At 37.3% G+C, this 14644-nt stretch overlaps 3 protein-coding genes across 4 annotated transcripts; 2 read left to right on the top strand and 1 right to left on the bottom strand.

Moving 5' to 3' along the window:
- The first annotated feature begins 2421 nt into the window (after positions 1-2421).
- LOC132254049 (uncharacterized LOC116803646) lies at positions 2422-3809 on the top strand. Of its 2 annotated transcripts, none has more exons than XM_059737770.1 (3): positions 2422-2691; positions 2784-3030; positions 3126-3809. In XM_059737770.1, exons 1-3 carry the CDS (start codon positions 2678-2680, stop codon positions 3582-3584), a joined length of 720 nt encoding a protein of 239 aa, XP_059593753.1. In that variant the 5' UTR covers positions 2422-2677; the 3' UTR covers positions 3585-3809. The 2 variants fall into 2 exon arrangements, with proteins under 2 accessions (XP_059593753.1, XP_059593754.1); XM_059737771.1 differs by having other exon boundaries at positions 2423-2507.
- A 6721-nt stretch (positions 3810-10530) lies between these two features.
- LOC100268048 (protein PELPK1) lies at positions 10531-11243 on the top strand. The gene has a single exon (XM_003634998.4). It carries the CDS (start codon positions 10596-10598, stop codon positions 11007-11009), a length of 414 nt encoding a protein of 137 aa, XP_003635046.1. The 5' UTR covers positions 10531-10595; the 3' UTR covers positions 11010-11243.
- A 334-nt stretch (positions 11244-11577) lies between these two features.
- LOC100853398 (uncharacterized) lies at positions 11578-14451 on the bottom strand. The gene is made up of 6 exons (XM_003635003.4): positions 14009-14451; positions 13696-13737; positions 13183-13298; positions 12872-12977; positions 12707-12760; positions 11578-12037 (listed from the first exon to the last, which is right to left on the bottom strand). Exons 1-6 carry the CDS (start codon positions 14243-14245, stop codon positions 11879-11881), a joined length of 714 nt encoding a protein of 237 aa, XP_003635051.2. The 5' UTR covers positions 14246-14451; the 3' UTR covers positions 11578-11878.
- Positions 14452-14644: the final 193 nt, after the last annotated feature.

Raw genomic sequence — 14644 nt, 5'->3', positions numbered from 1 at the left:
CTTTGTTGTCTACGTTCAAGACAAAAGGGAAAAGAATGGGCTTGGAGCCAAATGTGAATCTGGCAGCCGAACGGCCCATGCCCTGGTACTAGTACTTTTTCGTGTTTAGTTCACCCTCTCCTTCTTGAAGAACGCGTTTTCTCTTACGTATTTAATTTATGAAACCTGCCATTCTATCAGGGTATATGGAAATAATAACCAAACTTAGACAATGGTAGTTGAGAAGCCATCATTAATATCTAATGCTAAGTTTAATAGTAGTCTTAGGGTTAAAGTTTCTTCGATCGGCCTCAAGGTTTTAATGGCGGTGGATTCTAACGCCTTAGGTCTTGTGCAACATTTTCCACAACACATCATTTTCATGCCTAGAGATTGATATCGGATAAAAAGTTCAGAAATCTTTGTTGCCCCTTCCTCATTTTGCTTTACACTTTTTGAACATTGTAATTTGAATTTGGGATCAAAGGATGGGTTGGTCAAAACTTGGATAGCAACTCATCTCTGGATACAGGAATGTGAAGGACATGAGACAAGTTTGGAATCCTCTTTTGTCGCAGAAATCTGCCCCTTTTGCTTACATCTTGGCCGGATGTGGTGGAGGCCAAGGCTCCCATTCCTACATAATCGCTTTCACCAAAATTTCATCTGCCCCACTTAAGTGTCATTTTCCAACTCTATGCCCCACCCCAAATATTTGGATTTGATCGGCCTCATTTCACCAAAGCTTAATTAGTATCAACTTTATGCTGATTCAAAAAACCACCTTGCTGTTTCCACATATGTATCATGGATTGAATTCAATGGGGTTAGCGTGTCTGTTTATTCAAAAAAGCAGTGTTGCCTCCTTTACACCGAAAAGGAGCAAACAAGCACTGAGTAAATCGACTGTGGATGTTGGTTAAAGTGGTAGTACTTTGTCCTCGACCAACCTGATCCTGTCCTTTATCGTAATCTTTATTCCAATCACCTTATTATCCCCTCTTTTCTAAAAATGCTTATTTAGTTTTTCAAAATGTTATCTCACTTTCAAGTACATGACCTCTGGTTTTAAGCGTGCTTCCTTGCTTAAAATTCTATAACTATTAGAAAATTTTGAAAAATAAAATAAAATCTGATTTTCAAAATTCTGGGAATAGTTCCCTTTGTAGAAGGAAAAAAGAAATCTAACAATTTTTGATACATTTTTCGTAAGTTTATTATAATTAAATAAGATAAGTTAATACTTTCAAACCGTTTCTTTTTCCCGAGAAACAAACACCACAAAATAGAAAATTGGGAAGCTTTCACTCATATCATCAAAATGGACTGGGTGTCCTAACTCCTAAACATAAATTATAACAATGTTGGATGACAATGAGAAAACAAGAACAAACATTCACAAGTTAGACTATTTTGGTCCTGTGATTTAGTCTCAAATCTCAATCATCCACAAAAAGTGCTGTGGAGCTGAGGAATAATAAGCCAATCTCATATGATTTTGTTTAACTTACAGCATTTAGATTTTGGTCTTCCCACAACTTTACCTGTCGACTGTATACACTATACACCTGTTGGTATGTGTTCACAAAAGTCGGGAGACTAGAGGTCAAACATGCACTGCAAGTGTTGCAGACATGGATATATTGTCTCCTTGGGAGCTTCAAATGTTTGTTGGGCGCTGCCCCTTAATCATCTCCACCGCTTAATCAGCGCGTCCCCCCACTACCTACTTTTTCGGTTTGGTTCTAGACTACATCCTATTGTCCGGATTTGAATGAAACGTGACACTGCTCTTGCCTTTCTTTTTTTGTTTTTTTTCCAAATTCCAATGATTTTGCTTAGCAGTATCTTTAATGGGTTTTGTCTAATTGATCAAATTCTGTGGCTAAGAAAAAAGGAAACTTCTTTTGAATTTGAATTGCTAGCTGAATTCGTAACCTCAATCATGACATACATTTCATTCTCTTGTCACGCTATGCGCATAAATTGAGCACGATTAAGATTTCAATCATGGCCTCGCAATGTGGGTTACTTTCATTTATGTTATTTAAATGATCAAATCAAGACTCATTAATAAGGGGATCTCTAATTTTTAAAATATCGAATTTCATATTTGATACAATTTTAATTGAATTCATGCACCAACTACTGCAATGAAGCCATTTTAGAGTAGGCTTCACCCAGTGTGTATTATAAAAAATTAATTATGGATGATATGAATAAAATTATTTATTTTATTTCTGTTTTGAGAGAGAAAAAAGAATCCTAGGATCAATCACAAAAGTACAATGTAATATCCAGTTCTCATAGGCTCATGTTTCAAGCATAGGTTAAAAGGATGTGGCATCTATCTTGCATTATGTCATCAGCTACCTTCAACCTTTGACCTCCATATATTTGTGTATATATACGCATTTGTGCCGAAAATGAAACCATCGTCCTCCAGATTCTCCACACACCTACACCCTACAGCATCCATCAGACATCGGAGCGTATCATTAAAGTCTGCCAACAATATCCCACCCCAGGTTCCACTTCTGCAAATGCGCATTTACGCCTTTTATTTCTCAGTCCCCTCCTCTCTTCATTGCAAAATATACGCTTAATCTTTTGCTTTTATCTCCTCCTCTCTCCCTCTCCCTCAAAAACTTACTATAAGGGCAAAAGCTGAGTCGTTCCCTCCACGGGCTTACTGAACATGCATGCATTTGGGTATATATGCAACTCTAAATTCGTTTCTGCATCTTTAGGGTCTGTTTTTGATGTTTTATGAAATTTTGACGTATTGGGTGTTGATTTTACAGAAACCCAGAAGAGGAAATGCAGTATTTTCAAAGTTACCATGAGTTTGGAAGCTGTTCCAACCAAAACAATGGCCTTGATGAAGGACCCCAATCACAGGATGCTATGAACGATGGGAATTCAAACTTGGAGACAGAAGCAAGAGCAATGGAAGCCCGGGATAAACACAGAGTCGCGGAGAGAGATCGCAGAAAGCGAACCAATTGCCACTACTCCACTCTTCGCAATCTTCTTCCCAACGCAACCAAAGTAAGTCATTTTCGTTAATTCTAAGTAAATAATAATTGAAAAAAAAAATGCATGAATTTGGATTGACAAGTGAAGGTAATTGCGTAATATGTCAGCTCCCCAAGGCGTCGGTGCTTGCGAGGGTCATCCGGCGCGTGACGGAACTGAGGGAGGCTGCAGCGGAACTGTGGACGCGTGACGATGGCGATGGCACGGAGGAGTTTCTGTTTCCGGGTGAGACAAACGAGTTAAGGCTGGGGCGCTGTGAAGGTGAAGGCGAAGGTGAGGTTGAGGGTGAGGGTGGAGTGGTGAAGGCGATGTTGAACTGTGAAGATAGGGCGGAGCTTCTGTCGGAGGTGTCAACGGCGGTGAGGTCCGTCGGAGGGAGGGTGGTGAGAGCTGAGATGGTGACGGTGGGTGGGTGGACCAAGTGCCTTTTGTGGGTCCATGGGCTTGGACAAGATGGGCTCGAAGCCCTGCGTAGAGCCCTGAAGGTGGTGGTGGACAGGCCCAGTTTCTTCTGTGGGTCGGGCCGAGGTTTCCGAGGGAACAAGCGGATCCGGTTCTCTCAATGATTTGGTGATGGAATGGGTCTGAGGGGGTGAATGGGTTTATTGTTGCTTTGACATTTTACATCACCAAACAGAAAGTTCCAATTGAGATACAAAAAAATGTTTCACTTCTAAATTTTCAAATTCCCTGAAATTTTGTTTATTGTAATATCATGAAATTCCTAGATCTCCAAGGTCTCTTCGGGATTTAATTAAGTCTTAGAAACTAAACCTAATTTGATTATCTTATACTTTGATCATGAAATTTAATCAAATTGATGCGTAGATTAGGCTTTACATTCATTCCTTCTAGTCTAACGCTTGTAACTTGTAAGGGAAGTGGAAATTTGCCATATTCAAAGGAAGTTACCTAACTATGACTATGCATTGGTTTTTCCTATCTTACCAGTTAGTTGGGTTTCTGGCGGGAAATTAATGTCTTTGTTCTCATTACACCAACACAAATTTCAATGAAAATTGAGACTCATAATATAACCAATGAAATGAGTTTAAACATTCAACCTAGAATTCCTAGTGGGAATTCGAGTACATGGAGAATAACCAACCACCTAGGATTGGATTTGGATTCTAGCGGGAATCCTAATAGAAGGTGAACAAAAATAAAATCTTTAAGATAAATCAATGTAATTTAGGAGGACTTAAGAAATGAACGGAAATTCAAACCTAGGGCACTTAGGTGTTGTCTATTTTTCTAGTTTAATACCGAATACAATTCACTTGTAAATTTTAAATAGTTTGTTTTTAAAAATGACTTATTACTTAATATTATTAAGATAGACTGAAATCTCTAACACAAAGGGAGCCCAGGTGCGCGTCAGTTTGCCAACCCTTTGGTTGGCCCATTTTTTTTTTTTGAATTTGGTGTGAAGACAAGTAGGGGAGGTGAACCAACCACCACATGCCCAAATTTTTCTCAACCACATTTCATCGACTCTCATATTGCTTCTTCAAAATCTTCTCTATAAATACTCGTCCATACTTTGCTGTTGTACATCCAGAAGAGAGTTGAAATTTGCCCACATCCAAAGAAAGCTAGCTCCATAATACACCTTCATCCTTTCAAACCATGGCTACGCAATTTATTACTGTTTCTCTGGTTTTAACATTGTCGCTGTTGAGCATGGAAGTGAGCCTGGCAGGTCGCCACCTTCTGGACACACCAGCCGCTCCATCACCACCAACACTACCTCAAATTCCATCTCTTCCTAAGCCCACATTGCCTCCGTTGCCAGCAACGCCTGCGCTGCCCACTACCCCATTGCCAACACAACCAAATGTCCCAACTGTGCCAAAGCCCACATTGCCGCCGCTGCCATCTCTGACAAACCCAACATTGCCAACCATCCCCACAATTCCAAACCTGGCGCTTCCTCCGCTGCCCTCCTTCCCCACCTCCATCCCCACCTCAATCTCTTCAATATTCCCCAACATTCCAACATTTAATTTCCTTACACCACCTCCATCCACCACCACCACCAGCCCTTGAGTGGGCCCTGCCACACCTTAGCCGAGGGAGACTAGCTGGGTTCGTATGTATTTGGAAGGCTTCAGGAAATCCTAATACACTTTATTGCATGAGAGGTTGATTTATATGTCAGGTCTTGTCCTGTAACAATTCATGGTCCCTGTGAGGGCTCTTTATGTGTCTTTCTCTATGTTGTTTTTCTTTTTCTCTCTATACGAGTACGATTCCTTGTGTTTCTTTTTTGTTTTACATGAATACGATCCCTCTCTTTTTATTTTTTAATTTGATTATTGAACACTTTCTCAAGCAGTAAACATGACACGATATTCATTTTTACGTCAAAATCTTTGAAGAGGGAAGAAGACAATATGAGATGCAGACAGAGAAGAAAGGCAGTCCCAACTTGGTCTGCTGACCGTCTTAAGTGTGTACTAATCTAATAATCCTGATAAAACTTGATTAAACCTTAATTTCATTTTCATTTTCCTCGTCTACATCATCTTTAACTCCTTAATCATCAGCTTCGTCTTCCGTATAAGTCTCAACAAATACTCTTTTAGGTGGTGTTTGTTTTTTTACTTAATTCTAAATAGAACCTTAATGCTTGATAGTGTTAAATATTAGGTTGTTTGTTTTTATAGTATTTTATTTCTATTAAGTATTAAAAAGTAAAAAAAATTAATATGTTATTTTTTCTATTTAGAAAAAACTATATATTTTGGTTTTTTCTATTTAGTAAAAAGTTTATAATAAGTCATGAAAAAGTAGAAAAATAAATAATTTAAATTCTAAAACTAAATTACTTTCAATAAAAAGCCAAAAAAACAAACATCACCTTAGTGTCACATTAAGGCACGTAAATCAATTTTTCGATGCCTCATCTCTAAATATTATCAAATGATATGTTGGGATTTGTAAAGCAATTACAATAAAATAATTATTAAAAAGTCCATCCAGAGTTATCAATCAATAACAACAACTTGTATAGGTAAGAATCTCATGTATGATGATAATGGTATCTTTTGTACAATTTTTTTTCATGGGTTAATAATTATAATTTAATGTAATTTACTTAAAATTAATAAAAAAAAAAGTTTATAACAACCGATCCATTTTTATATTTAAGAATGAATTATTCAAACAAGGTTAAAATTTAAATATAAATAAATAATTTACCTAAACAAGCAAAGTGATTGAGATGTACATCTTATAATTATTTTTTATGAAGGTTGAAGAGGTTGAAGATCTATTTGGTGACAAAAAACACACTCTTTTAAGGAAGGATGTTTTTTTTATTTCATGCCAATACAAAGTTGCAAGTCAAATATTATGTTAAAACTATTTTTTTAAAAAAATTAATAAAAAGTTTATCTTGTTTGTAAAAATAATGGTTCTAATTCATTTTATATTATTTCATGTAAATATAAAATTGTGAATAGGAGATCGTGTTAAAAGAAATTTAGAAGTTATTTAGTAAAAAGTTTATTTTGTTTATAAAAATAATAATTCTAATTCATTTTTTTTCAAAATGATTATAATATTAATGCATTAATGTCAATTATATTTTTTTGAATCTTAATCATATTATTTATATCTGGATCGTATAGTTTGTACTCACATCCTATTATTCATACTTTAATTTTAACTCATAATATTCGTATTTGAGTCATATTATTTATACTTTGGTTATATGATTCGTTTCTTCATCATATTTTTTGTATTTTTGTCACATTGTTTGTACGATGATAATATGTTTAGTATCTTTGTAACATTTTTCATACTGTGATGATATTATTTGCATTGTAATTCTTTTAAATCCATGATTTTAGGTTGTAGTAAAGAAATTTACATCACATACTTCTTTGTACATCTCGTGTATATATACTGATTAGTCGTGTAATGAAGGGCAGGTGGTACATCAAAACCTCAAGCGGCTTTGGAATGATCTATGAGTCCTACCATGAAGCAATCCATGTGTCAAAATTTTAGAAGATAATAACCCAACAAGCTGAAAAGTTCTAGCAGTATACATAAGTGAGCTCAGGTTTGCGTCAGTTTGCCAACCCTAATTGGTTGGTTTTATTTTGAATTTGCTGTAAGACAAGTAGGGGAGGTGAACTAACCACCACTCCTCCAAATTTCTCTCAACCACATCTCATCAATCTCTTATATTGCTTCTTCAAATTCTTCTCTATAAATACCCGTCCATACTTTGTTGTTGTTTATCCAGAACAGAGTTGAAATTCGTCCACATCCAAGGGAAGCTAGCTCCATACACTTTTATCTTTTTAAACCATGGCTAGGCATTGTCTTATTGTATCTCTGGTTTTAGCATTGTCACTGTTGAGCATGGATGTGAGCCTGGCAGGCCGCCACCTTTTGGACATACCAACAGCTCCACCACCAGCACTAACACTGCCTCAAACTCCATCTCTTCCTAAGCCCACATTGCCTCCCTTGCCAGCAATGCCTGCGCTGCCCACCACCCCATTGCCGACACTGCCAAGTGCCCCAACTCTGCCAAAGCTCACATTGCCGCCGTTGCCATCTTTGCCAAACCCAACATTGCCAACCATGCCCACAATTTCAAAGATGACGCTTCCTCCGCTGCCCGCCATCCCCACCTCAATTCCTTCATTCCCCACCATTCCAACAACAATCCCAACAGTTCCTTTCCTTTCACCACCTCCATCCACCACCAGCCCTTAGAGTGGCCCCGCCACACCTTAGTCCTGGGAGACAAGCTGGATTCACATGTGTTTGGAAGGCTTCAGGAATTCCCATATAATTACATTCTATTGTCTGAGACGTTTGACTCATTTGTGAGGTCTTGTAACAATTCATGGTCTATGTGGGGGTTTTCTGCGTTTCTTTTTATTCTATATGAATACGATTCCTTGTATTTCTTTTTGTTCTATATGAATACGATTCCTTGTATTTCTTTTTATTCTATATGAATACCATTCCTCTCTTTGTTTAATTTGAGTATTGAACACCTTCGTAATCGGTAAACATGGCACAATATTCATTTTTACGTCAAAATCTTTAAGTGGGAAGAAGACAATATGAGATGCTGACAGAGAAGAAAGGCAGTCCCAACTTGGTGATCTGCTGACCGTCCAAGTATAAGGGTATGCTATAATGAACTTCAAGGATTCCTTGTGTCCCATGGCTTCATGAATTCCAAGTCTAACTTGTCACTATTGTTGGTGTCAAGCCAACTGAATTCAGGTCCGTCCAATTTCACTAGAGTCAGACGGATTTCTTCCCTACACAGAAGGATGTTCGGACAGGTGATCCAGGCACGCCCCTCCGAAGCTTAGGTAAAAAATATTCAACGAGAATAACTCTAATTATTTTTTGTGGGAGAGAATGAACGTTTGTACTTTGTTCGTGCTTCTTGAGGGGTTTATATAGAGTTGATGACATCGTCATTATAACGTTGATTATGCACTCTTGCCTTTCTTGTAATGATGATTGTTCGACAGAAATCAAGCCTTGATAGGACAGTCAACGTTGTCACTGCTGCATGGACTAGGCAATCACATCAAGTAAGGGCTGCTGACTGGTGCCATTTGCTGAATGTGGTGTCAAAATCTTGAACCATGTAGTTGACTATCCATTTAGCTTGCCAATATTTGGGATTGTGCGTAACAATTAATTGATATTGACTTTTAGGTGTAAATAACGTTTAGTCCGCTGATCAGACATTAGGTGTCTAGGTCGTCGCTCAGATATCAAACGTCTAGTCCGGCACTCAGACATCACATATCTAGGTTGGCACTCAGACATCAAACGTCTAGGTTGGCACTCAGACATCAAACGTCTAGGTTGGCACTTAGACATCAGACGTGGTTGATCAGACATGCTAGAAATCTTGAGGACTTGACTAGATTGATTTGCTCGATAAGTCCAACCGACTTGGTCTGTTCATTCTATTTGGTGCTAGATATAGTTTATCTTGGTCCAGATAGAGTGATCCTAGACGGGTTATATTTTTGCCCTGATAAGCTAAAGAGTTTTGATTATGAGAAGACATACACGTGGAAGGAAGCCCCTTGCAACTATTTATTGATAAACGTACACTTTTCTTTCTTGTTTATATTGACAACATATTTATCATGGGTACCTCAATTACATTTCTCACTCACTTCATTGGTGTCTTAACATAAAAGTTTTATATCTTGGCCCACTAAGCTATTTTCTCGGTGTTGAAACTGCTTTCACTTAGAATGATTTGTTCTTATCCCAACATAAATATATTAGTGACCTACCCGAGAAGATGAACATGCTTGAAAATGAGGAAGTATTTTTTTTCTTACTCGCTTAACATCTCCTTCGTTGTTAACAAATTATCCAATCCTTGACTCATTAGACATCATTGCAACGTGTTCTTCGCTACTTGAAAAGAACTTTGTACCATGGGATCCTCATTAGATGAACCTACTTTATTAATCTTCATGCGTCTACAAGAACTTGACAAGTGATGTCAATGATCACACCTTCACTTTTGCCTATGTTTTGTTCCTTATGCTACTCCCATCGATTGGAGCTCTAAAAAGGGAAAAACCATTGCTCGCTGTTCCATGGATGCTGAGTATCACATGGTTGCCTCCACTACAGTAGAGATAAACTGGATTCAAAACTTGTTACGAGAGTTTCATGCACCATTGCCAGCTACACCAGTTATCTACTATGATAATGTAGCGACTAAATACTTTGCGACAATCGCATCTTCCATTCCTGAAAGAAGCCCATCACTATCGACTTCCATTTTGTTTGTAGCCAAGTGTCCAAATAACAACTTTGAGTCTCATGGCCATCCTGCTAATTAACTTGCAGATTTGTTATAAATCCTTTCTCTCGTTAGTCATTTATTCGCCAACGGTACAAGATTGGAGTTCACAATGAAACCACAATCTTGTGCGGGAATGAAAGAACATAATCCCACCGTACTATGATTCTCATCTCTTTTGGAAAATATTTTTGAATTATAATTATTTAAAATTAATTCCCATGATTTTAGGTTGTAATTAGGGAATTGACATCACATACTTCTCTGTATATGTATATCACATGTACAAGCATATAGTCACTCTTTTATGTAATGAAAGGCAAGACCATTCAGCAAAACCTCAAGCCGCTTTAGTATGATCTATAGATTCTACTGTGAATAAATCCATTTCAAAATTTTAAAAGATTATTACCCATGGGTCAAAAAGACTCAAATCTCAAACAACAAACTGAGCAATTCTAGCGGTATACACAAGTGAGCTCAGGTTTGCGTCAGTTTGCCGACCCTTTTGGTTGGTTTTCTTTTGAATTTGAAGTAACACAAGTAGGGGAGGTGAACTAACCACTTCTTTTCCATATTTCTCTCAACCACATCTTATCAAACTCCTATTGCTTCTTCAAAACACACTCAGAAATCCTTCAAAAGCTTATCTATAAATACTCGTCCATGCTTTGCTGTTCTGCATCCAGAACAAAGTTGAAATTTTCTCACATCCAAGGGAAGTAGCTCCACAAACCTTGTATCTTTTAAAACCATGGCTATGCATTGTATTACTGTATCTCTGGTTTTAGCATTGTCACTGTTGAGCATAGATGTGTCCCTGGCGGGTCGTCACCTTCTGGACACACCAGCAGCTCCACCACCAGCATTAACACTACCTCAAATTCCATCTCTTCCTAAGCCGACATTGCCTCCTTTGCCAGCAATGCCTACGCTGCCCACTACCCCATTGCCAACGTTGCCAAGTGTCCCAACTCTGCCGAAGCCCACATTGCCCCCGCTGCCATCCCTGCCAAACCCAACATTGCCAACCATCCCCACAATTCCACAGCTGGCGCTTCCTCCGCTGCCCACCATCCCCACCACAATCCCTTCATTCCCCACCATTCCAACAACAATTCCAACAGTTCCTTTCCTTTCACCACCTCCATCCACCACCAGCCCTTGAGTGGCCCTGCTAACCTTAGTTGATGGAGACTAGCTGGGTGCGTATGTATTTGGAAGGCTTCAGAAGATTCTAATACATTTTATTGTCTGAGAAGTTTGATTTATATGTCAGGTCTTGTTCTGTAACAAATTCATGGTCTCTGTGAGGGTTCTTTGTGTTTCTTTCTTTTCTCTATATTTTAATTTTTTGTGTTTCTTTTTGGTCTATATGAACACGATCCTCTCTTTTTTAAAATTTGATTATTGAACACCACCTTAAGCAGTAAACATGACACAATATTCATTTTTACATCAAAATCTTTAAGTGGGAAGAGGACAATATGAGATGCAGACAGAGAGGCAGTCCCAATTTGGTCTGCTGATCGTTTCAAGTGTGAACTGATGGTCTCATGGTAGTCATCGATGCGTCTTAAGTTTCATAATCAGCTGTTTCATTCTTTAGATTGGACTGCAATAGACATGAGATATATGATATACATTAAGGAAGATGACTCTGAGCACATAACTAAGTGATAACACAATGACAAGCAAACAGGATATGCAATAAAAAAAATGATATCACTCGAGGATTAAATAAAACTTTTAACAACGGGGTATTAGTGCAGTACATTTTTTATTGAACTGAATTGTATATACAACTTATCATATCAGGCCAAGAACAATCTTCTTGGATAATATTCAAGAATCTTCTTGTACACCCAAGTGCAAATAATCTCACAACGAAGTTTGCAGCTACAAGATGATAATCAATACAAAACTGAGATATACAAGTTCAGTACCTGTTTGGTGAATGATGTATTCAAAAGTCTCGACACTCCCTGTATTCATTTATACAGGAAGCCAAAAAAACATAGTTGTGGGATTCTTGTTTCACTTCTTATAAAACAATAAGTCTCGGCTACAATTGTCTTTTACTGCATCCTCCAAACTCTTGGCCTGGTCAAAATCAACCTTAAAAGTAACCATGGTGGTGCCCTCTTTACCAGTTTCATAATCCTGCTTGATGTCCTCAACCTTAAAAGATTGTAGCTGTCAATGGAAAGCACAAGTTAATAGTACACCAAAACATTGGTCCAAATTTTAAGACATAAAAAGGGCATAGCAAAATTTCAAAGGTGTTACACAATGGCATTTGAAAAATAAAACTTACAACAAAGCTACAGTACACTTTATATCATATGTTTATTTTATTTCATTTACATTAACAATATCCTCTGTTAACAGGTTTTTAGATGCATAAAAGTATAAATGCAAGTGAATAACAGGTACATTAACAATATCCTACTGTGACAGGTTCAGATGCATAAAAGTATAAATGCAAGGGGATAGCAGGTAGGACAAGTTGCTGAAGAAGACAATAATAGTCTTCAAAGAATTCTTGGTGGTACATGACTCACCTCTTCCAAAAGAGCAGAGCAATAAGCTTGATTATCAGAGCACAATGTAATTAAGGAGGAATGTCATGGGAGTAAGTCCACTATTCCAAAATGGATTTAAGAGATCTTCCAATTGGTAATTGCATGGAAAAAAGACTTAACAAGTGAGACAGAGGAATTGGAGAACAAAGAAAGGAAACATGCCATTAGCATTACTTAGGGTTTGATAATCCTACTGACAGACCAATTTCTTGATATACACAACTCAAAAAATTACAGAAAATTTGAAGTAGTTACTAACATTGCTTCTAAACATGCTCACCTGATGATATAGAATCCCCAGAAGTTCAAAAGGAACCTCCACGGCCATTGGAACCTACAATGAAAAAGTTCCCAGTCCAATACTCATCAAAGTCTTAAAATGGGCAGGTCTCCATGCAGCAGATATCAACATAAAGGTGCTGGCACACCAGCATAGAACAATTACCTTAGATTTCACAAAGCAAGTTGGGGCATTCTTCAAACATTCTGCTGCAGTTCTTCCATAAGCCCTGACAAGTCCTCCAGTACCTAATTCGATACCTCCAAAATGCCTGAAATTCAAATGAGGAAATCAACCAGTGTGTAAAAGTAGGATTCATATACGAACCTCAAATCAGTCAAATAACACAGCTAACTTAAAAGTGAGAAATCATACATGTGACTTAAACCCAAAATTAATTATTAGCCAGAAGCAATGTCATAACATAGTTTGCAAACACAATTAAACTGTCAACATATACAGGAAAAAGAACTTACCTGATCACAACCACCATAACTCTATCTAATCCTGAAGCTTCAATAGCAGCTTGTATAGGCTTGCCTGCTGTACCCGATGGCTCACCATCATCAGTTGATCGGTATTGGTCTCCAACCTATGAAGTAAGTAACAATAAAACTGGTTTAAATTATGGGAGGAAAAAAATGAGAAGCCCATTACCATATCTTTACCATGAGCTATTCCTTCTGACAAGCATGCAAGGAACAACGGCATAGATGGGTCCCAACATCGATATTTCATATGCAATTACTGCAAATGCAGCTCAAATGAAGAATTATAGTTTTTTAACTTAATTTTACTATTCAACTTTGACCTTCCTGTGTAGCCATTTTGAAATAATTTGATGAGACACAGCACTCGAGAAAGAATGTTGAATGTATACTAACCAGAAGGAGAGCTTATAGTAAGAAACCATCCTTGATAATCAAGGCCTGGTTTTAAATTAATAAGGCTTAGTAAGTAATTCCCAATCATGAAATAGGAAAACTAACCTTATAAGCCCAACAATTGTGGGTAGCCTTGGGATCCTTGACCTAATTATCATCATAAGAAACAAAATAATCATATTTCAATCAACAACTCAATCAATTAATCAAATAAAAAAGAAAAAAGAAAAAAGAAAGAATGAAATTGTAAACAAAAGGATGTAATGATATCAAGTAAGTGTCTATACATCCTTATTTTAACATGTTTCGAATCAGATAAAGTGAAAATGGGTCAGAAACCCGAAGGAATATGATGCGTTATTAAGAAAATACGCCATTAAACAGAGACTAAGAAAAGAAACCCTAGAAGGGAGAATACCTGGGAAAGGAAGGAGTTAGCATATTGTTGGTCGGGGATGTGGCCGGCAATGGCAGTGAATTTGCTTTTTTTAATCTCTTGTTTAAAAGTGACTGTCTCACGGATGGTGGTGAAGGCACCAGGTTGATTGTTGCTGGAACTTGACATTGCCTTGTTGCACCAGCAGATTAGGCGATGGTGAAGAAGCTTGTTGGAATTGCAGCAATTGGGTTGTAGCAGTGACGTTATCACTGGCATGGGTTTGGGGTATTTCAACAGCTTCCACTGCAAATATATATGAATCCACACCGTCTGACAGACTGCCCCAAATACCTGGACGACGACGTTTCAGAGGAACAACAGAACCCGTGACGCGAAGCAGAATTGGCCGACGGACACAATTTTGTTGGAAATTTTTGCCTCAAACGGTGTCGTTTCACTCAGTGCCTTCTATGTTCTTCCGGCCTTTTCTGAAATTTGTTTTTAAAAATAATTTTTTAAGCGAATAACAAAAAAATAATTTTTTAAATATTTTATAAAAATAAAAATGTTTGACAAATTTTTTTTTTAAAAAAAAACAATAAATTGAATTTATATAATATAAATTAAATTTAATTCAGTTTTTATTAAAAATAAAAATAATTATATAATTACAAA

The sequence above is a fragment of the Vitis vinifera genome, chromosome 7 (genome assembly GCF_030704535.1).
Source record: "Vitis vinifera cultivar Pinot Noir 40024 chromosome 7, ASM3070453v1".
NCBI classification, from domain to species: domain Eukaryota; kingdom Viridiplantae; phylum Streptophyta; class Magnoliopsida; order Vitales; family Vitaceae; genus Vitis; species Vitis vinifera.
The sequence above is the reverse complement of the archived record's forward strand: the minus strand, read 5'-3'. Positions and strand labels throughout refer to the sequence as shown.